We start from the raw sequence: 21,531 nt of genomic DNA, 5'->3' as shown, positions 1-21,531 counted from the left end.
CATGCTTCGCCCTATCTATGCGTCTTTCCCCTTTGGCCCTTCCTGGGTTGTATTCTTTAGAATAAGCCAGTAATAGTAACTGAAGTGCTTTCCTGAATTTTGTGAGTTCTTCTAACAAATTATTGAACCTGAGAGGCATGGATCATGGGAACTCCTGAATTTGTAGTTGGCTGGGCAGCACTGGGGGAAAACTGGGCACCCCATTTGCAGCCAGCATCTGAGGTCTTAACCTGCGGGGTCCGGGCTAACTCTGGAGGGTTAGTGTCAGAATTGAATTGAGTTGCTAGACACCTAGCTGGTGTTGGAGAATCAGAGAATGAGTTAGTGTGGAAAAACTATTTGATGTCAGGGGAGGAAAAAACTTTCACCCCCCCCAATAATATTTTGAATAATTTCACTATTCTTGGTTGCTTTATAACAACATATTTGTCAGATATTATTTTATATGAAATTTTAATATTTATCTTTTTTTTTAAATAAATTTCTTTACTTATATTTTTTATTTTTGGCCACACTGGGTCTTCATTGCTGCGCGTGGGCTTTCTCTAGTTGCGGCGAGCGGAGGCTACTCTTTGCTGTGGTGCACGGGCTTCTCATTGCGGTGGCTTCTCTTGTTGTGGAGCACAGACTTTAGGTGCACAGGCTTCAGCAGTTGTGGCTCACGGGCTCTAGAGTTGCGGCTCACGGGATTAGTTGCTCTGCAGCATGTGGGATCTTCCTGACCAGGGCTTGAACCCGTGTCCCCCGCTTTGGCAGGCGGAGCCTTAACCACTGCGCCACCAGGGAAGTCCATTTTATCATCTTTTTAATCTTCCTTCAGAACCGCACGATTAGTGTTACCTTATATTTTGATATATTGGCTTTAGACCCATCTTATTACTCTTCTGTAGAAAAAAAAAAAACTTCGCTTCTCTCATCTTATTTCTTCAGAAGACCTTTAGAATAATTGGATAAAATTCTTTAAAAAATAATCTCATTGGGATTTTGATTGAATTTGCATTAAGACCACAATGGAACTTGGATAGAATTAACATCAGCACAACATTCAGACCAGCTATCCAGGAAAATAATTACTCTCAGGTATTCAAGCATGCTTTGAAAGATACATTTGGGCCTTAGGGGTACGGAATTGGATTACTCATAGCCGCTAGTCTTTGGTACACACTACAGTTATGTGGGCACAGTTATTAAGCTATTATCTCTTGGTTTCAAATTCACTCCCTTGTGAATCTGGGACTCTGGGACACTGCAAACCGCACTTCTTCTTTGCCAACTGGCTGTGTTCGACTCTGCCAATAGGGGGCACCAAAGGGACTGTAGAAGCCTGGAGGAAGCAGTGGGACTGGGCTCTTCTGGTTTGCTCTCTGCTTATTTCCTGTCAGTTTCTTGTTCTCATCAGCATCACCCAGCACAGCTTCTTTACCCCAGATGAGGCAGTTCCTTCCTGTAGCAGCTGCTAAATCTAGTTGGCAGTTTTTCCAAATCTGGCACACCCTCACAGATGCCAGCACCATTTCAGGGTGCTTCCAAGGAAGGTCCTAGTCCCTGGTGGTCCTCTGAGGTCAGATACACCTGCACCATCTGAACAGTCCCCTCCTCCTCATGGTCTGAGTTTCATCTTCACTGAGCCTCTCATCCAAGTGTTTAGTTTTCATAATTCTAACCTATATCCTTTGTTTTTCCTGCACCAGGGGTGTTAGCTGCTTCCCGTAGTTACTACGACCATGATAGCATAGGGCTCTCTTTCTGCCTTTTCAGTTACCTGGTTACCAACACTTCATACCTAAGTAACATTTCTTTATATGAAATCATCTCTGTGAAAATAACTGGTGTGATTTCTGTCTCCTGAATATATCTTTTTTTTTAAAATTATTTATGGCTGCGTTGGGTCTTCATTGTGGTGCACGGGCTTCTCATTGCTGTGGCTTCTCTTGTTGCAGAGCAAGGGCTCTAGGCGCACAGGCTCAGTAGTTACGGCACACGGGCTTAGTTGCTCCGCGGCATGTGGGATCTTCCCGGACCAGGAATCGAACCCGTGTCTTCTGCATTGGCAGGCGGATTCTTAACCACTGCGCCACCAGGGAAGCCCTCCTGAATATATCTTGGCTGACATCAATATTGGCAAGAAGCAGATTGTCAAAAGATGGGGTTTGGAGGTGGTTTAGTTGTTTTTTAGGATTTGAACGTAGTGATGAGCTCTTTGCCAAAAAATGGGATGCTAGTAATCCATACTCTGCAGTGGCATCATGGTAAATCATATATTAGCATCCATGTTGACTGTGATGAGGTTCCAACTGAAATAAGTGACTTGGGGGATCAAGTAGCTACTGCAATTAACCTTTAGGGCACTAAAAATGCCCTAAAGGTTACTAAAAATGGGCACTAAAAATGGCCACAAGGATAGTGATATTCAGTTGAGTCTTTTACCATGTTTACCTTTTTTAAATTTTAATTTTTAAAATTTTCTATTGTTTGGCTGCGCCGTGTGGCTTGCAGAACCTTAGTTCCATGACCAGGGATCTAACCTGTGCCCCCTGCAGTGGAAGCATGGAGTCTTAACCACTGGACTGCCAGGGAAGTCCCTCAGTTGAGTCTTGACTGCTGTGGTTCTTGGTGCAAAGAGTGACCTCAGGAAACAGATCCCCAAAATGGGATTCTGGGATTAGGTGTTCATCTGCTTGAACTTCAGTGAAATGATATCTATGTAGGGGGAAAATGGGATTACAGTTATCCCTAGAATACATTGTCTCTAGGAGGAATATAAAATGTTGTAATTCTGGTTCTTTTACCCATTAACTATGTATCCTTGTGTAAATAATTTATCCTCTCTGGACCTAGTTCCTCCTCTGTAGCTTCCTCAGTTCAGGTTGCTATAACAAAATTCCAGAGACTGGGTAGTTTAAACAATTTATTTCTCACAGTTCGGGAGGCTGGGAAATCCCAGGGCAAAGTGCTGGCAGATTTAGTGCCTGGTGAAAAGCTTGCTTCCTTGTTTGCAGATGGCTGCCTTCTTGCTGTATCCTCACATGGTAGGGAGAGAGACTGTCTTCTTAAAAAGGCACTAATCCCATCATGAGGCTCCACCCTCATGACCTCATCTGATTACCTCCCAACGGCCCATCTCTAAATACCACCACATTGGGGATTAGGGCTTGAACATATGAATTTTGAGGGACACATAGAGTCCATAGCACTATATAAAATGAGAATAATTATTCATCCTCTGAGAGATTTTAGATCCCCCAGTTCCCACTGTCTTGTTGGTACAAACAGAACCACATTAATAAATCTCATACCTGCTATCTTCAAATCTATAAATCAATTGGAGAGAAGTAACATCTTTATAATGGCATCTTATAAGCCATGAATATGGTATAACTCCCCATTTGTTAAGGTCTTTAACTTCTCGCAATATTTTAAAGTTTGATGTACAGATCATAACTTATCTTTTGTTGGATTCCTAGACATTTTTTAGTTTTATGCTACTTAGAAATAGCACCTTTGAAAGTTTTTCATTTTCTAAACTTTCATCACTGGCATACAGAGATAATTTTTTTACGTCACCTTTTATTCAGCTTCCTTGCTAAACTCACTGATTTTTAGTAATTTATAGATTCTGTTGGATTCTCTCTGATTATATGTACCGTTATGCCATCTCAGAATAATGATAGTTTTCTTCCTTTCCTATCCTATAGTCTCTCTTTTCTTACCTTATTGCAATGGTATTAGAAGAATAGGGGTTACCTTTTGGGTAGAAGGAAAGGGTAGTGATTGAGGTTCAGGGAATGCTGGTCAGGTGTAGTTTCTAAATCTTGGTGGTGTCCACTTCATGAATTCATTGAGCTGTTCACTTTTTTTGTGTGTGTGTGGTATGCGGGCCTCTCACTGTTGTGGCCTCTCCCGTTGCGGAGCACAGGCTCCGGATGCGCAGGCTCAGTGACCATGGCTCACGGGCCATGGCTCCCCGTGGCATGTGGGATCTTCCTGGACCGGGGCACGAACCTGTGTTCCCTGCATCGTCAGGCGGACTCTCAACCACTGCGCCACCGGGGAAGCCCTAAGCTGTTCACTTTTAACTTGTGAACTTTTCTGTTTATATTTCAACTGTACATTTAAAAATAGTATTAGTGTGGTGGTTTAAAATATATACACAAATTGACATTCTCTTCAAAATATGTCTGCAAATTCTTTGACACACCCTGTGAGTATGATTCGGACTTAGTGACTCAGTTCTAGTGAATATAAAAAGAGAAAATGACCGTATGCAACTTCGAAGACTAGGTCATTAAAGGCATCTTAGCTTCCTGCTTGTTCTTAGACTGCTTGCCCTGGGGGAAATTAGCTGCCAAGAGAAACTGAGGCCTCCAACCAAAAGCCATGTGAATGCGCCATCTTGGAAGTATAACATCCAGCCCCAGGCAAGCCTTCAGGTGACAGCAGCCCCACCTGATATCCTGACTGAAAACTCTTGAGGACCCTGAGCCAGTACCATCCAGCTATGCCACTCCCAGATTCCTGACCCTCAGAAATGTAAGATAATATGTTATAAGCAGCTAAGTTTTTTGGAGGGGAGGGTAGTTTTTTTACACAGTGGTAGACAATATCATTATCTAGTAAAAGTCATCCTAAAAAATGTTGGCTTGACAGGCTCAAACTGCACCACAGAACCTTATTTCTACCCCCTGCCTCCTTTTCAAAGAACTGTACTGGACTTCCCTGGTGGTCCAGTGGTTAAGACTCTGAGCTCCCAATGCAGGGGGCCTGGGTTCTATCCCTGGTCAGGGAACTAGATCCCGCATGCCGCAACGAAGATCCCACACGCCGCAACTAAAAGATCCTGTGAGCAGCAACTAAGACCCGGTGCAGCCAAATAAAAAAAGCAAATAAATAAATAAATATTAAAAGACAACAAAACCCCAAGGAACTAAAGAACTGTACCACCATCGACACCCTGTTGGCTGAGGACCAAGTCATAGTGAGCACAGAGGCTGGTGCATGGTGCGTGTGCAATTTTCCTGGCCCTCTTTTGGTACCAAAAAGGAGATGGAATTCATGCCAGCATGAGGGGCCATTTATTGCTCAGGGGTTGGGCCCCCACGTTTTGGGGGAGTTCCCCCATCACTTCCTCCCCCCATTGTCCCCATGGACCCCTCGAGTGGCAGGTTGCTGAGCTGATCGTGGAGAGAGCACATCTTCAAGTGTAGATAGTCCAGAGCGGCCACCTTCTCCCTGTAACGGGAGAGTGGGCAGTTAGTACTCGGGAGGCCCGATGCCTCGGGGCTGGTGTGGAAGCCGGGGGTGACTCAAGCCCTTTCCCCAAGACCTCACCCTCCTCCCATGCCCTCAGCCTCCTTCCTCACTCCGGCTTCATCTTGTCCGTCAGCAGCAGGTTCTTGGCCCGCAAGGCTTCGTCTTGGGCCAGCCGAAGGGTGGAGCTCAGGGCCTCTGCCCTGACATGTTTGGCCAAGGCCTGGCGCTCCAGCTCCTGGGGAGAGGAGTGTAGGTGCTGCTAGGCTTGCTGGACTGGGCTGGGAGTGGAGGGGGATCTGGATCGTGGAGGGCAAAGGGCAGGGTCCCCTAGGGCCTGCATTCTTCCCCCAGAGTATCCCATCATGCCTTGAGCCTGAGGCTGACCCCAGCATCCCACAGTGCACTGGGCCTCCCAAATCCCATTGTGCACTAGACTTGTGTCTGTCCCACTGTCTGTCCCCTACTGCACTGGCCTTCTTTGTCCCTGTAAGCAGTAAATCAGCATCTATCACATTGTCCCCTAATGCCCATGAGCCATCATGCATTTGATGTCTGGGCCCCGGTATCCCATCACATGGGGATCATCTACATCCCATAATTCACATTATGGGATGTGACCCCCACATCTTATCAATTAGGCCAGCCTCTCAGTCACAGTAATAGTCCTCAGTGCTCTGGTTCCCTATATCCCACAATGTACCAGCCCCCATGTCCTATCATGTCTTAGTCCTCTAGATCTGCCACATGACTGTCCGTTACCGCCTCATTTGTCTGTTTCACCCACTACAACTCATATCCCATCATACATTAGGCCAATATCCCATAATATACTAGATCTCTATGTTTCAGAATGTACACCAGCCTCAAGTTCCATCAGTTATTGGGCCTGAGTCTGTGTGCAATGCCTCACGAAGAGCTGTGGTTCCATTTCCCATAATGCATTAGCTTACTGTGACCTGCTATTCGCTGGGTCCCCTCTCTGATCTCAGTGATCCCATGTAATGCATTGCCTCTCTTAAGTCTCATAGAAAATCAGGCTTATATTCCATGAAGCTATAGACTGGTGTTTGTCTCCTCTGTCCCACAGTGCACCAGATCCATGTCCCATCATGCTTTGGGCCCATATCCATCACCCAAGCTTCCATAATGATTGACCTATGACTCACTAAACACCAAACAGCTCCCCTCTCACCCCGTCCCGAAGTATTAGAGCCAAGTGTTCCCCCAACACCTCCTGCCCACAGCTCATCCTTCCCATCCTGCCACACACCAGAAGTATCCTTGTGCCTGGGGCTCCCCCGCCCTGCCCTGACCAAAAAGTGGGGCATAGTGGCCCATGGTCCTTGGTACCAGAATCTTCTTGTGTAGCCTCTGGCAGCTGGGGCAGGCAGGAACCAGGCCCTTCTGCTTCACCTCGTCCACTAGCGGGGTCAGCGCTCGCTCCAGCAGCTGCTGCAAGAACTCCGTGGACAACTGCTGTCCCTGGCTGGGGGAGGGGTAGTCACCAGGTGAAAGAGGCCTCGGACCAACTCCATTCCCAGGATACACCATGCCCATCTTCCCAGCCTCCACCCAGGTCCCGTTTCCACTATGCACCCAGGCAACCTTCCCACCATGCACTGGGCCCAAACTACAGTTCATCTGGTATGCTCTGGTTTCCACAGCGTGGGGAGATCTCACAGTGCCTGGGGATTTCCACCACACGGTCCTCGGTTCATCAAAAACTCACATTTCCCACAATGCACTAGTTAAAACCGATCCCATGTTGTATTGGAAATGCTCTGCACCCTTCCTAACACAGATCAAGCATGGTATCTGTCGACTTCCGACACCCCAAGGTCTCATTTCCCTAAGATGCACTGAGAAAACCTGCCTCCCACCCAGTACCACTGCCCAGCCTTCCCACAATGCACTGGAAATCCAAGATGCTTGAAACATATCAAGCCTTTCTTGCGTTCCACAAGACACTGACTTCACCTTGTGGGGGGGGGAGAAATGTGACTCCCATAATGCCGCGAGACTGGCCCATCCTACAATACATGGGGATGCCCTGTCTCCCACAATGAATTTCCCTCTCCACTCTCGCTAAAGTCTCATCTCCTTCAATGCTTGGTCCTCAATACGATGCAGAATGCACCTGGAGCCAGGCGCTGCCCCCTTACCTGGCACAGCGGGCACAGGAGCCTTGGGGGGCCCGATCCAGGTTCATAGAGAGGTCAGACCCTCTACGAGAGCTCTGAAAGTGCCGCCCAAGCTCCTCCAGAATCGGTTTCACTGGGCCCAGCGCCTGCAGTTCGCTTCTCAGTGAAGCCACAGACACTGCTGACCGCTCCACCCTGCGGTGTGAGAGTAAACAGTACAGTGAGGTCGTCTCTCCAACAGTATACAGGCATCCTCCGATTTTTGAAAGTTCGCTTTACCCCACTTCATTTTTACAAAAGGCCTACATTAGTACCTGTTTTCACTAACCAAAAGAAGTCCGAAGAGGATTTGCCCTTTTATTAAAAAAAAGCGCAAAGCATTTGTTTTGTAGCAAGCTGTTACAGAAGCAGGACACACTCCCAGCAGCGAGAGTGGCGCCACCAAGCCCCTTCTCTGAGAACTACACGCAGTGTCTCAGCACCAAGCCGCCATAGCTTTGAACTGTGTTGTCTATGGGCACCTGTGCTTTATCTCAGTTTATTTTGTGCATCTGTTAGCAAGATGTATTCTAAGGTAATTGCTTCTTCGCTTTATGCTATTTTGGCTTACCGAAGGTTTCACAGGAACTGCTCTACTTTTGGATGGCAGGGAAACCTGTAGTCCCAGCAAGGCTCCACCCCAAATTAGCCCAGCACCTCTGTCTCCACCCAGTTTTCAATACCCCGCTCTGCCTTGCCCCCTCTGCTCTGATTGGTACCTCCTTTTGCATTTTATTGTCGGGAATGTACCTCCCTGTTCTCTAATTGGTTTCCCCTGTTCCTACTTGGCTCCGCCCCTTGTCCTTGTAAGGTGTGGAACTCACCTCTTCTCTAAGTGGCTCCGCCCCTCAGTGCTTCTTAGGTATAACACGCCCCTCCCTACTCTCTAACTGGGGTTTCCACCTGTCAGTATATGCGCTCCACCCGATTGGCTCCAGCTGATTGGCCCACCCCTTTCCCTCAAGGCTCCGCCCTCCCACGTCCCCGCCCCGTGCGCTAGTCTGGGTCCTTACATGGTGCACAGCTCTTCCGTCCGGCCCCGCAGCTCCTGCAGGCCCCGCGCGGCCTGAGCCTGCTCGCGCTGCGCTCGCTCCCACTGGCCCAGGAAGCTGTCGAGCCTGCCGCCTAGGCCCCCGAGCAGCCGTAGGGCCTCCTGCACGGCCCCCTCCTCCTGATGCCACCGGGCGGTCAGTGAGGACACCTCCCTCCTGTAGGGGTAGAGGTAAGGAACGCGTCAGGGCTAGGTTTGGATACGCCCCCGTCCGCCGCGCCCCGCCAAGACCACGCCCGTGGCTCCGGACCCACCCTGTCCCCGAATTCTCCTGTCCTGTTCATTTATTGGGATCCTCTCATGTCCTCCAGAACCCTGCCTCTATCCCCTTATCAGGTATCCTGGCCTTCTCTCGGCCTGTCTCCCAGCCCCACATCAGCTCCTCCAGACACTGCCTCCTCAAGATACCGCTCGCGCCAACCCTGTCCCCCGGAGTTGGAGCCTCCAAAGACCTGCCACGTCCCAAAACCCGCCCACCTCATTTTCACCAGACGCGGACCCCCCTGCCACCGGCCCTATGTTCAAAACTCGGTTCTTCGAAGTCCTGCCCTTCCGGGTCACCGCCCCCAGAACGTTCCTCTTCGAGGCTCCACCCCCTGGGCCCATCCCAGGATCCCACTCACCTCAGCTCCTCAAGGTAGGCAGAGATCTTCTGCAACTCCTGCTCGCTCACGATGGGGCCCTCCCCTGCCCGGGGCCCCATTCCCCAGCCGCCTGGGGCCAGGCCTCGCCGTCGCGGGGATTCGTCGGGGCTCCCTGGCGGGCTGGAGCAGCCTGGGGGCTGGGTGGCGAGGCCCAGGCCTTGGCGGGAGAGGCCAGCCTCCAGCTTCTGCTCCAGCCCCTGCAGCTCAGCCTCCTGCCTCCTGGGCGTCTCATCCTGCATCTGGAGGTAGCGCAGCTTCTCCTGGGCGGGGAAAGAGGGCAGGGTTACGGCGTCCGGCCCCTTGCCTCCCACCACTACCACCGCCTCCACCACCAAATCCGCCCAGTGAATTCCTGAGGCTGGAAAGTGAATGGATGTGGACACGGGATATCGGGAAGTCCCACCTGAAGTCTTGATGGACTCCCGCTTGCTGTTACTAGGGAGGGATGCCCCATTCGAAGCCCAGCTGGAGTCCAACTCACCTTGGACTGAATGCCTGCCTCTTTGTCACCATCTATCCCTCCACCCTCACTCTAATCCTCGAAGGCATCCAATTCCAGTCCCTCCTGTTTAGGAAGAACAGCTGAAGCTTTTCCAACATTTTGGTGGGAAATGAGTGGGTATGTGGGCAGGACAGGCATTCCCACTCCAAGTCCGATACGAATCCCTCTCTCCGGGACTTGAATATGACTGTGCATGGAAAAGTATGCCCATGAACATGAAGGGGCAGTGTGGTGGTGGTGGTGGCAGGGCGAGAAGTCCCACCTGAAGTCTACCTCAAGTACCTCGGTTACTTGAGTACCTTCCTCAAACCCTTAGACCCCTCCCCCTTACCTCCAGCAGGGCAGAGTTCTGCTTCAGGACGTTGGTTTTTATTTCAGCATCTTCCACCGACCGGGTCACCTTCCGGCAGTTCTCCTGGGTCAGGACACCAGGGCAGGGCCCCTGCCTTCCCATTCCAGTTCCGCCTCCCAACCCTTACCCTTGCTATTTTCCATATAGCCTCCACCCCCACCCACCCACCCCCCCCCCCCCCCCCCCCCCCCCGGCGTTTAAGGCACGCCCCCTCCTTCGGCAAGGTCTGCCTTGTGCTTATTGGTCTGCCCTTTCCCGGCTTGGTTCTCTTGGCTAAAGAAATGGTTCTTCCTCGGACCTCTGCCATACTCCTTTTCCACTTCACCCCACCTCTATCCTGTCCACCACTCCATTCCTCCCCTCTTCCTCTCACCCTCTTCCTACTTCCGCTTCCTACTCCCGCCCCGTTCCTGCCCCCCAGCAGCTCACCTTGAGTTGACTACAGTACCCTTCTAGTTCTTCCGCCTCTTGCCGCCTTCTCTCTAGATTCTCACTCAGCACAGAACACTCACTCTGGAGCATGGAAGGGAAGAGAGGTTAGCCAGGGCCTCAAGGAGACACCCGGTGGGGAGGAGAGGTGGGAAGCTTCCTTTCCCTTCTGAGCCTCATTCTCCCCAACTGGGCTATGGGTGCATTGAGTTGGAGGATAGCTCTAAGAGGGCAACGTGACCCTGGAGGAAGAGGAGATGTTGCGGGAGGGGGCGGGTGGTCCTCACGACCTGCAGCGTCTGCACGTGCTGGTTAACCCGGGTGGTCTTTTCCTTCAAGCTGGTGATGGAATCTTTGGCGTGGACCAATCCACTGTTAACCCAGCTCTGGGGAAGAATGGGAGACAGGTGGGTCAGTGGGTGCGTGGGAGCAAACCCCAACCACAAGAGAAAGTCTAGAACTAGCTTTACACCTTGATTCTGCCCTGGAATAGCTGTGGAATTTGGGGCCAGGGCTGCGCCTCTTTGATTCTTGGTATAAAACCAGGGGGCAGCCTCGTTTTCTGCTTAGCGGATGGCAAGAAAAATAAGTAGGATCCAGGAGGGAGTCGGGGGTGGGAAGCTCAGACATGGGGGAGAAGGAAGATGGTCTTAACCTGAGATAAATGCCTTTGGGGTCCACATACATAAATAAGATAAACTGTTAAAACACATGCCTGTCTTTCCCTCCAGGCAGTGGAGAATTCTAAAGATAACCCACTTTCCAGATATAAGCACTCACTATGCACCAAGCCAAGACCTTACCCACATTTTCCTTTTTATTCCTCACAACCACACCTCTTGAGGTTATTTGCCCCATTTTGCAAGCGAGGCAAATGAGGCCCAGAGAGGGGATGTCCCTTGTACTCCCGGGTACATGAGACAGGAGGTGGCCTTGTCAGAATTTATGCTCAGAGCCTTTGTTTCAAACCATGACGCCATACGGCCTCTGTTCATTGCTACCTTATGTCACCATAAAATGCTTTGTGACTCCTGTCAAACAAACTGGCTCAGGAGGGATGAATATCTATCATGGATCTCCACTCTCCCATTTCCACATTTATAGAAGAGTTAGCCTGGTACATCACTGCTCAGCCAAAGACGACAATTCCCAGCTGCCCTTACAGCCAGGTGTGGCCACGTGGAATATGAGTGGAAATAATGTAGGCAATTTCCAAGTCATGCCTTTAATAAAGAAAAGTAGCACACCTCCCTTTCTCTCTCCCTACAATGTTGATCGCTAAAGCCAGAGCAGCCATCTTCGACCATGAGATGGAGGACACAATATAAAAGAAGACCAGGGCTTCCCTGGTGGCTCAGTGGTTGAGAGTCCGCCTGCCGATGTAGGGGACATGCGTTCGTGCCCCGGTCCAGGAGGATCCCACATGCCGCGGAGTGGCTGGGCCCGTGAGCCATGGCCGCTGAGCCTGCGCGTCCAGAGCCTGTGCTCCGCAACGGGAAAGGCCACAGCAGTGAGAGGCCCGCATACTGCAAAAAAAACCAAACTGAATCCTCAACCCTGTGAAGCCGCAATACTTAATTCCAACCACTTATGAATACTTTTATACATGTAACCAAGAGAACATTTTCCATCTTGTTTAAACTATGCTACTTTGTACCTTTTCATTACAGCAGCCAAACTTGTGGCTTAATAGCTGAGCCCCCAGAACACTGGAGCCTCTAACCTACTGCATTTGAAGAGACCTGCTATACTTGAGACATTTATGTGAGCAACAAACTATCCTGTTTCCACCAGCTATTTTGGTTTCTTTCACAGCTGTTGAACTAATACACAAAGACAAAAGAGAGAGCAAGCTTTCTCCATTGTAAAATGGGAACAACTTCACATTTCTTGCATAACTGCTCTGGAGAACAAGTGTGATAAGAAATATTGTATTAAGGTGACATCAGCAAAATGGTGGAGTCAGGAACCCCCAAATTCCACCCCTCCAAACTGGCCAAAACTATGAGTCAAGTCATTGAGGGGATTATAACAATCATAAATATATATGCACCTAATAGAGCTTCAAAACACATGAACCAAAAACTGTTAGAATTGGGAATTCCCTGGCAGTCCAGTGGTTAGGACTCTGTGCTTTCACTGCTGAGGGCCCAGTTTCAATCCCTGCTCAGGGAACTAAGATCTGCAAGCCCCACGGCATGGCCAAAAAGAAAAAAAAGACACTGACAGAATTGAAGGGAGAAATTGACAATTTAACAGTAATGGTTGGGGACTACAATACCTCACTTTCAAGAATGGATTGAACAACTAGATCAACAAGGAGATAGAAGACTTGGACAACACTATAAACCAACCAGACCTAACAGGCACCTACAGAACATTCCACCCAACAAAAGAATACACATTCTTCTCAAGTGAAATTAAACGTTGTTCATATGGTCGAGGACAGACCATATATTAAGTGACAAAACAAGTCTCAATAAATTTAAAAGGATTTGAAAGCAAAGTATGTTTTCTGACCTCAATGACCTCAGTAGAATGAAATCAGGAATCAATAGCAGAAAGAAATTTGAGAAACTCACAAATATATGGAAATTAAACAACACACTCATAAACAGGCAATGGGTAGAAGAAGAAATCACAAGAGAAATTATACTTAGGAATGAGGGAAAATGAAAACACAACATACCAAAACTTGTGGGATGCAGCAGAGGCAATACTTTGAGGGAAATTTAGAGCTGTAAACACCTACATCAAAAAAGAACTTAAGGGCTTCCCTGGTGGTGCAGTGGTTGAGAGTCCACCTGCCGATGCAGGGGACACGGGTTCGTGCCCTGGTCCAGGAGGATCCCACATGCTGTGGAGCGGCTGGGCCCGTGAGCCATGGCTGCTGAGCCTATGCGTCCAGAGCCTGTGCTCCGCAACAGGAGAGGCCACAACAGTGAGAGGCCCGCGTACCGCAAAAATAAAAAAAATAAAAGAACTTAAGATCAGTAACCTAATCTTCCACCTTAAGAAACTAGAAAAAGAAGAGACAACTTAACCCAAAGCTAGCAGAATGAAGGAAATAATAAAGATTAGAGTGGGAAAAAATGAAATAGAGAATAGAAAAACAGTAGAGAAAAATCAACAAAACCAGAAGTTGGTTTTTTGAAAAGGTCAACAAAATTGACAAGTTTTAAGCTAGACTGACCATGAAAAAGAAGAAGAAGGCTCAAATTACTAAAATCAGGAAGGAAAGAGGACATTACTACCAATCTTACGGAAAGAGAAAAGATGACAAGGGAACACTATGAACAATTGTATGTCATCAAACTTGATAATCTAGATGAAATGGACAAATTCCTAGCAAAACACTAACTCAATCAAGAAGGGCTCGGAAAAAAAATAAAAAAAATAAAAAAAAAAAAAAAAAAAAGAAGGGCTCGGACATCTGGATAGACCTGTAATAAGTAAAGAGGTTGAGTTAGTAATTTTAAAACTTCCAACAAAAAAAAGCCCAGGTGGCTTCACTGGTGAATTCTACCAATCATTTGAAAAAGAGTTGCTGCCAATTCATCTCAAACCCTTCACCAAAAAAAAAAAACAAAAAAAGGGCTTCCCTGGTGGCGCAGTGGTTGGGGGTCCGCCTGCCGATGCAGGGGACGTGGGTTCGTACCCCGGTCCGGGAGGATCCCACATGCCGCGGAGCGGCTGGGCCCGTGAGCCATGGCCGCTGAGCCTGCGCGTCCGGAGCCTGTGCTCCGCAACGGGAGAGGCCACTGCAGTGAGAAGCCCGCGTACCGCAAAAAAACAAACAAACAAACAAACAAACAAAAAAAAACAAAAAAACAAAACAAAAAAAAAAAAACCCAGAAAACAAACAAAACAGAAGAGGAAGGAACTAACTCATTCTATGAGGCCAATGTTACCCTGATACCAAAACTAAAGACATCACCAGATAATAAAACTACAGATCCATATTCCTTCTGAAAGCAGCCCCAAAATTTTCAACAAAATACTAGCAAACCAAGTCCAGCAGCATATAAAAAGGATTATACACCGTGCCAAGTAGGATTTATCCCAGGAATGCAAAATTGGTTCAATGTGAAAATTAACCCATGTAACATTCCGTATTAGTAAAATATAGGGGGAAAAAACACAATCATGTCAATGAATAGAGAAATAGCATTTGACAAAATCCAATGCCCTTTCCTGATACAAACGCTCAACAGACTAGAAGCGCAAGGGAACTTGCTCATCCTGGTGAAGGGCACCTACAAAAAAGAAAAAAATTTAAAACCAATAAAACCCACACAAAACCATGGTGTTTTAAAATATGCCCACAACGTTTTTGAGGCTCTTTTAAAATGTGCAGCCTTATTCCTGTCACTTGAGTGTCAGCTGGACTTAGTGACTCATACCTAGTAAATAGAATAAGGCAGAAGTGATGGTATGTGACTTAAGAAATGAGTTCATAAGAGGAACCATGTCTTCCTTCTTGCTCACTCTTACTCTGGAGAATGATAGTTGCCATGTTCTAAGCAACTACCTATGGAGAGGCCCGTGTGGCAAGGAACTGAGGCCTCCAACCAAGAGCCATGTGAGTGTGCCATCTTGGAAGCCCAACCTCCAGCTCCAATCAAGCCTTCAGATGACTGCAGCCCCTGCCAAAATCTTGACTACAACCTCATGAGAGACCCTAAGCCAGAACCACCCCATTAAGCCACTCCAGGTTTGTTGTTTTAAGGTCGGGAATCATTTGTTTCACAGCAATAGCTGTGATATTTTTCAACTGAAGACCCAACGGTCTTGGATTTCCCATAGGTAGCTGTTCTGGGAAACTAGGGGAGCAGGTTCTGGAGTCAACTCAGTTCTTCCACTTACTAGCTGTGTGACCTTAGGGAGGGGACTTCACCTCTCTAAGTCTCTGTTTCCCTACCTGTAAAACGGGGAGGGACTAACAACTACCTTCACAGGGCTGCTGTTGGGAGGAACACAGGCTAACGCAGAAAGGCCCTTGGTCAATACTTGGGAAAAGAGAAAGTGCAGCTGGGGTCACTGGAGGTGAGTTTTAGCTTCACTGCTAGCCTTGGCTAAAAAAGCAAATGGCATGGTGGTGGTGGGGAGCCAAACCTGGGGATAAACCTCTCCTTGGCCATCCACATGCCATGCAACTGGGCAATCCAATTCCCCACTCTGAGCCTGCCTCAGTTTCCCTTCTTGTCAAATGGGAATGAGGATACCTTGCTCAGATGGTGGTGAGGAAAGGTCAAGAAGATGATAGGATCCATAAGCCAAGTGCAGTGATTAGTGTCAGCATCGTTAAACATAAAGACAACACGACAGGACCTACCAGGAAAGGGCTTAGCACCAAGACCCTACAGCAGCCTCAGGGAAATCTGTAGACAGCAGGACAAGTTCCAAGCAGGGCTCAGAAGACCTGCTCTGGTCATTTCCGCATGGAGGCACTGACCTTCCCCTAAAGCAATACTACCTCCTCAGTTGCATCCTTTGGCCTCATAAAGATGTCAGAGCTTAAGACAGGAGCCAGGGAATTCCCTGGTGGTCCCGTGGTTAGGACTCCATGCTCTCACTGCCAGGGGCCTGGGTTCAATTCCTGGTCGGGGAACTAAAATCCCACAAACTGCACAGCATGACCAAAAAAAAAAAAAAAAAGCCAGGAGCCAAAGCTGTTTGCTTCACCATTGTTCTGCTGACCCTCCATCCAGTCTGGGAATTATCAGGGTCTCCATCGCTCCCAGGTTCTCTTCCTTTCCTCTCTAGTTCTCTGTCCCACCTCTCTCTCTGGTGTCCATTCCTTCCTTCTCTGGGTCTCTGGCCCCCTCCAGCTCTGGTTTTCTGTCTCTGTCCCCCTCTCCAGGTCCCCATCCTCCTCTCTCTGGGTCTCTGTCCTCCTTTCTCTCTGGGTTTCCGCCCCACCCCCCTCTCTGCCCATCTCCAGATTTCTCTCCCGATGTAGCTCAGATGCTGTGTGCCAGCCTGTGTTCTTCCTGCCCACCTCCTCACGGTTCCTGCCCATACCCTAAGGTGTTGACTGACAGTACTTCTTCCATTTTATGGAGAAGCCCCATAGAGGCTGATGCTCCCCCGCAGCCCCACAGTGAGCCGCAGCTGCATCAGACCTTGATCTTGGCCGCCCAGGGCTCTTTCTCAGGCATCACAATCCTCTGGAGGATGTGACTCAGAAATAGCTCCGATGGGAGGCGGACCTCTGCAGGTGCTGCCTGAGCGCTGCTGGAAGAGAAGGGGAGGAAAGTGTTCTGGCGGGAGGGGACGCCTCCCGGGCCATCCATCCCACCTGGACTCTCTCTGCCTGCTGGTTTCTCTCCACCTGGTCCTCTTACCTTGGACCCTCGCCCGGCCTGCCTGCCTCCAATCTCTCCCCTCCAAACGTCTCCCACCCAGGGCCAGAGGCATCTTCTAGGGAAGGAAAGCATCACACTCACTAAGCTTCTGGTCCTGACCCTGCTTCTTACAAGCTCTCTAACCTTGCAGGGGATCACTCCACCTCTCTCTACCTCACTTACTTTTGTTTTCATCTTCCTTGCAGAACCTCTAAGAGAGGAAAATGAGAGCCCCCCCCCCCACCATAGGGATGTAGCACAGTGCCTGGAACATAGCAGATGCTCAGTAAATGGGTATGGAGCCCAAATGCCAAGTTGCTCCTTTCCCCTGCCCAGGAACCCTCAGTGGCTCCCCATTGTCCTCAAGAGAATGGAGAATGCCCACATTTCTCAGCCTCTGTGTCCTGTGCCCACCCCCTGCCAGCCTCACCTCTCCCACACACCACAATCTAGCCACAAGGACATGTTCCCCAGGCTCTTTTCAACGCCTGCCCTTTTGCATATGCTGTTCCAGCTAGGTGGAATACCCTTCCCTGTATTCTGCCTTCCTTATCTTCAAGATCCAGCTTGTGTGCTGCCTTTTCTAGAAAGCCTTCCTTGACCATGGTCGGCTGGGCCAAGGCCTTCTTCTTCAGGGCTCCCACAGTGACCTCTACTGCCCCCAGCAATTCAGGCGCTGACTCCTAAGCCCGGCTCCACTACTTAGAAGCCGTATGACTTTGGGTATGCTACTTAACCTTCTAGGGGCTCAATATCTTCATCTGTGAAATGAGGATAAAAATAATGACTAACTATTCCGTGCATACAACTGACTATTGTGCTAAACATTTTACATGAACGAATTTCATTTCATTGTCATGACAACCTCATGAGATGGGTGCAATTCTCTCCAGAACTCTGTTTTGGGTGCTGCTACATTTCTTCTTCCTAGAGCAGTGCCTGGCACATTGTAGGTGTTTAAGAAATATTTCTTGAAAGAACAAACACATCCATCTCCATTTTACAGATGAGGGCACTGAGGCTTCTGGAACACAGAAAGTGCTCAGTATATGCTAGTGAATCTTTTTTTTTTTTTTTTTGACCCTGCTGTGTGGCATGCGGGATCTTAGTTCCCTGAGCTGGGATTGAAGCTATGCCCCCTGCAGTGGAAGCTTGGAATCCTAACCACTGGACCGCCAGGGAATTCCCGCTAGTGAATCTTGTTAGTATCATTCTGGCCGTGATTATTGTTAGTGTAATTCTCAGTGTCCATGTCAAGCCAAGTTCAGGGTCTGGCCCAGGAGAAGCCTGGCAGGGGGTGAAGGTTGGTGGGAGAGTTAAAGGACCAAGCTGTAGCATTCTATGCTCTAGTCAGGAATTCTCTAATTTCTCCTAGGTCTTGCTCACCTCCCAGTTTTGCCCCACAGCCTGAGGTGGTCCACTCAAAGAACTCCTGCTTATCCGTCAAAGCCCAGTTCCAACACTGCCTCTTCCAGAAGTTTTCCCTGATACCCCTAGCCTGGTTTGAGGGGCCCTTTTCTGGGATGCCCAGTGTTACCTCCATTATGGAATTTGTCACCCCAGTCTGTGTCTGTCACTCCCACCAGACGGGGGGCTTCCCTGGGGCAGGGACCTGGCCCGATTCCTATCTGTGACTCCACCTTCACCCAGGACATTTGGAAGTGACTGAATGAACAAAAGACCAACTCGCAGGCAGCCGGCAGCATTCACCCTGGATGGAGCAGATTTATGGCTGACTGTAGGGCCTCAAAGGGTGACAAGAACCTTCTCATTCCAAATCAAGAAGACACCCCCCCAAACCCATCCTCAGTATTTGCCTACCACCAGGGGAGAACCCTCGTATTCCCCAGCCTGGCCGAGGGCCCTCTCACCAGTATTTCCGTGATGTCTGGGTCATCTGGAGCCCAGGGTGGGATGGGCACGGGCAATGCCAGTAGGCTGCTGTCTTCCACGGTTGAGTCTGTCCCTGAGGAGTCGGTGGGCTCCATGGCGGCCAGGTTGAGCAGGGACACATTGGTGCAGGCTGAGGACCGTTTGAGGTTCAGGCAGCAGTGCATTGGCTCATAGGACATCCGAGGCTCCACCCTAGGGAGGAGAAACAGGCAGGAGGGTCAAGATGCCACCCCAGCAGGGTATGGCCCCTCCCACCTCCCTGTCTGCACATTCCCTACTCTCTCTGATTTCAACCTCGCCGCCTGCTTTCTTCTTTCTCCTCCATCCCTGCTGCCTGTTTTCCTCCCTTTCCACCAGCACCCACAGTGGGACTTCTGCTCTGTCAGAGGCAAGGGCTGGGTGCTGGGACCGCCCCCGACAGGGTGTGACAAACCCACCCGTGGAAGGACACAGCCTTCTTTTTCTTTGCGATCCCTTTGACTGGGCTGGTCACACCCCCAGGAGCCTCGGGGACCAGCTGGGAGCGACCCTCGACCCCCGTGGGGGGGTCCCCAGCCTCATGGATCTCTTTGGACTGCCAGATCGTCTTCACCACCACGCTCGCCATGGCCTGTGGAGGGCCCGGCTCCCAGGGGCTCCTTCCTCTGAGGCTCTCCACCTACACTGACCACTGACCCTCAAGGTCCCCTGTCCCCACAAGCCTGCCTCATAAAGGACCCAACCACTGGGCCCCAGTAACGGGGAGGGGCACAAGGGTGGGGAAATGTGACTTGGCATGTTCCCCCGGGGGGCTCAGTGAACTCTTGTTCAGGATTCTAGTTCTACCCTGATCTGTCCATCCCCTTCAGAGACACAGTGAAATTCCTTCTAGTCCAGAACTTAGAGTGGATGGACCCACTGGTTCTTGGGAGGGGTCCAAATTACCTTTCCCTGAAACTCACTATGGGGTCACCCAGCCCCCCCATTCAGACTTGCTTCATCATGTAATACATTGGATTTGTCACTTTCCCAGGATCTGGGGGACGATGAGGATTGAATACCAGCGCTGGAGGATCTTACATTCTATGGGGGGTTGGAAGGGGACAGGCAGGCAATAGAAACAAACCAAAAATACCAGATGTCCGAACGTGATATAAAGGGAATCAAAACTGGGTGATGGCCATGTGGACATTTGTCAAAGCTTGTCGATTTGTGCACCTGGGATTTGAGCCTTTTATCGTGTGTGAATTCTGCCTATTAAAGAATCTAAGCAAGCACTGAACTGTAGTTCATTATGTGCATGTTGAATATTTGGAGTTGTGTTAGACCCCGGGACTGCTGTAACAAAGTCCTGCAGACTGAGCGCCTTAAACCATAGATAGTTATTGTCTGAAAGTTCTGGAGGCCAGAAGTCCAAGGTCAAGGTGTCAGCAGGGTTGGTTCCTTCTGAGGCTGTGAGGGAGAATCTGTGCCTCTCTCCTAGTATCTGGTATCCTTAGGTGTTCCTTGGTTTGTAGATGGCCATCTTCTCCCTGTGTCTTCACACTATCTTCTCTGTGGAACTGTTTATCTCTGTGTCCAAATTTCCCCCCTTTTAAGAAACTGGACATATTGGATTAGGGCCCACCCAAATGACCATGTCTTAACTTGATCATCTGCAAAGACCCTATTTCCAAATAAGGCCAAATTCACAGCTACTGCGGGTTAGGACTTGAGCATCTTTTGCAGGACGTAATGCAACCCGTAACAGGGTTGATGAGAACCGATATCTGCAACTGTGTTTTATTCTGTTTTTTAATTGTTTTTTTATTGAATAAATTTGACTTTGTTGTTGTTGTCGTTGTTTTGTTTTTTGCCACGCTGCACGGCTTGTGGGATCTTAGTTCCCTGACCAGGGATCGAACCTGGGCCAAGTCCTAATCAATCACTGGACTGCCAGGGAATTCCCAGACATATAGTGTTTATAAATTTAAAGTGTGTCTTACTTTGATACATTTATATATTATAATATGATTGCCATTGTAGCTATATTATCACATCGTTATAGCACAATATTGTTATCTATATTCACTATACTCTGTATTAGATCTCTATGGCTTATTTATTATTTGTTGCAAGTTTGTACCCTTAAACAACATCAATCGTATCTCCCACACCCTATCTGCTGGTAACCACCATTTTAATCTTTTTTTACAGGTTAGACTTTTTAAGATTCCACATATAAGTGAAATCATACAGTACTTGTCTTTTCTGTCTGGTTTATCTAGCTTAGCATAATGTGCTCAGGGTCTGTCTGTGTGGCTGAAAACAGCAGAATATCCTCTTTTCTCACGGCCAGATAATATTCCATTGTGTGTATATACCACCTGGTTGTTTCCATATCTTGGCTATTGTGAATAGTGCTATTTGCAACTTACTTTGAATGCATTAAAAATACATGATGGGGGCTTCCCTGGTGGCGCAGTGGTTGAGAGTCCGCCTGCCGATGCAGGGGACGCGGGTTCGTGCCCTGGTCCGGGAGGATCCCACATGCCGTGGAGGGGCTGGGCCCGTGATCCATGACCGCTGAGCCTGCGCTCCACAACAGGAGAGGTCACAACAGTGAGAGGCCTGCGTACCGCAAAAAAAAAAAAAAAAAAATACATGATGGATTTGGACTTCCCTGGTGGCACAGTGGTTAAGAAACTGCCTGCCAACGCAGGGGACATGGGTTCAAGCCCTGGTTGGGAAGATCCCACATACTGCGGACAACTAAGCCCGTGCGCCACAACTACTGAGTCTGCTCGCCTAGAACCCGTGCTCCACAACAAGAGAAGCCACCGCAACGAGAAGCCCGTGCACGGCAACGAAGAGTAGCCCCCACTTGCCGCAACTAGAGAAAGCCCGCGCGCAGCAACGAAGACC

The 21,531-nt window shown here is 49.1% G+C and overlaps 1 protein-coding gene and 1 long non-coding RNA gene across 2 annotated transcripts; one reads left to right on the top strand and one right to left on the bottom strand.

Moving 5' to 3' along the window:
• Positions 1-5,072: 5,072 nt before the first annotated feature.
• Positions 5,073-19,664, bottom strand: TSKS (testis specific serine kinase substrate). The gene is made up of 11 exons (XM_032614084.1): positions 19,086-19,664; positions 18,627-18,840; positions 10,699-10,794; positions 10,409-10,492; positions 9,959-10,042; positions 9,105-9,385; positions 8,444-8,638; positions 7,413-7,586; positions 6,601-6,736; positions 5,361-5,485; positions 5,073-5,229 (listed from the first exon to the last, which is right to left on the bottom strand). The coding sequence occupies exons 1-11, from the start codon at positions 19,253-19,255 to the stop codon at positions 5,073-5,075; spliced, it is 1,716 nt and encodes a 571-aa protein (XP_032469975.1). The 5' UTR covers positions 19,256-19,664.
• LOC116744403 lies at positions 8,517-20,463 on the top strand. The gene is made up of 3 exons (XR_004347033.1): positions 8,517-8,652; positions 8,818-9,118; positions 19,661-20,463. It is a non-coding gene; the product is annotated as an uncharacterized LOC116744403 (long non-coding RNA).
• The last annotated feature ends 1,068 nt before the right edge of the window (positions 20,464-21,531 follow it).

Source organism: Phocoena sinus, chromosome 19, assembly GCF_008692025.1.
Source record: "Phocoena sinus isolate mPhoSin1 chromosome 19, mPhoSin1.pri, whole genome shotgun sequence".
Lineage (NCBI taxonomy): Eukaryota > Metazoa > Chordata > Mammalia > Artiodactyla > Phocoenidae > Phocoena > Phocoena sinus.
Note: the sequence above shows the minus strand (reverse complement) of the source record. Positions and strands in the feature narration are given on the sequence as shown.

Excerpts from the sequence above, each read along its gene's own strand:
- TSKS (XM_032614084.1), bottom strand. The coding sequence starts at position 19,255 with ATGGCGAGCGTGGTGGTGAAGACGATCTGGCAGTCCAAAGAGATCCAT. Across the intron at positions 5,486-6,600 it reads GGCTACACAAGAAGATTCTG|GAGCTGGAGCGCCAGGCCTT; the intron begins GTACCAAGGACC and ends TCCTCTCCCCAG. Across the intron at positions 5,230-5,360 it reads ACGGACAAGATGAAGCCGGA|GGAGAAGGTGGCCGCTCTGG; the intron begins GTGAGGAAGGAG and ends CTCCCGTTACAG.